Source organism: Arachis ipaensis, chromosome B05, assembly GCF_000816755.2.
Source record: "Arachis ipaensis cultivar K30076 chromosome B05, Araip1.1, whole genome shotgun sequence".
NCBI lineage: Eukaryota > Viridiplantae > Streptophyta > Magnoliopsida > Fabales > Fabaceae > Arachis > Arachis ipaensis.
This window is the reverse complement of record NC_029789.2, coordinates 31,952,578-31,953,757: the sequence shown is the minus strand read 5'-3', so window position 1 is coordinate 31,953,757 and position 1,180 is coordinate 31,952,578. Positions and strand designations below refer to the sequence as shown.

General features: G+C 27.4%; 1 protein-coding gene across 1 annotated transcript in view; it reads right to left on the bottom strand.

The window, feature by feature from the left end:
- The window catches only part of LOC107641797 (thioredoxin H2-like), a 1,396-nt gene extending 810 nt beyond the window's left edge, over positions 1-586 (bottom strand). Inside the window, exon 1 of the mRNA XM_016345250.2 lies at positions 287-586. Coding sequence (XP_016200736.1) covers positions 287-505 — 219 coding nt within the window. The 5' untranslated portion in view covers positions 506-586. The remainder of the gene's footprint in view (positions 1-286) is intronic.

Below are 1,180 nucleotides of genomic sequence, written 5' to 3'. Positions count from 1 at the left end.
TGAAGATGAAGAAATAAAGATTCTGTACTTATTTCAGAAACAAATACCATCACAGCCATTTAATTTCATTTATAATAATTTGAAGTTGTATTAAAATTTAAAAACGAATAGCAATTATTATAAATTAAACACAAATCAAAATATATTTTAGAGGTATATATGTAACAATTTCTCTTAATTTCAACATTATTGTGAATGCATGCTCACAACAAAGTAATTAAGGAACTGAGAGAGTGTTGGTTATATATAGTTGCAAATTAAACTAAATTAAATAAGAAAAGCATACCAGCTTGTTAGTTAATTTAGAGGCATCAAAGTGAGCCTTCCATTTGGCAGTGGAATGGAAAGTAATAATGTGAGATGAGGATGGGTGTGGTGTTGATGATGTATGGCCATAGCCCTCCATGTTTGATGCATTAGCTCCCATTTTGCTTTTCTTTCTTTTTTGCACTAAAATAAAAACTTTGATATCTATGCAAGTTTGGATGCTAAACATTGTGTGCATGGAAGCTTCATTTAATAGGGACTTATAAAGTAGAGAGAAGAGAAAAGAAAATCATTTAGCATCAGATTCTTTTCTAACTAACGTTACCCAAGTTCTTGAAATTGACCCTTGTTTGTGAATTAGGCAGAGTTTAAAATACAACATACAATTATCTACTTATTATATCACTATGTATTGGTTTGTCACTTTAGGATTGACAGTTTTAGTGTTATCATTGAAACAAAAGATGCAGTTAGCCAGGGTTAGCCTAACTTACTAATCTACATATATTACAAGAGTCACAACTAAAATGAAAATATATATACAAAGCTCAGCATCTTGCTATTAATAGGAGGCATATAATAATAAAGAAAATGTTTTTTTTTTCAATTTCTAAATCATTATACTCTGTCAATTCCAAATCTACTATTCTTAGAGTTTGGTATGGCATGGCTTTCACTCAAACTAAATGCCTTTGAACTTTTATTTTCCAGTGCCGTGAGATTTTATTGATATCCCATTCATACTTATATTTGGATATTCAGGTAATGTTACTATATATATAAAATAAATAAAAATGCTATGTTCATGTTAAAAATTAGTCACTAAATAAGTTATTATTTATTTATGTATAAATATTTTTTTAATTCATTTTTAATATATATTTTATATTTTAACATATATTATATACAAATG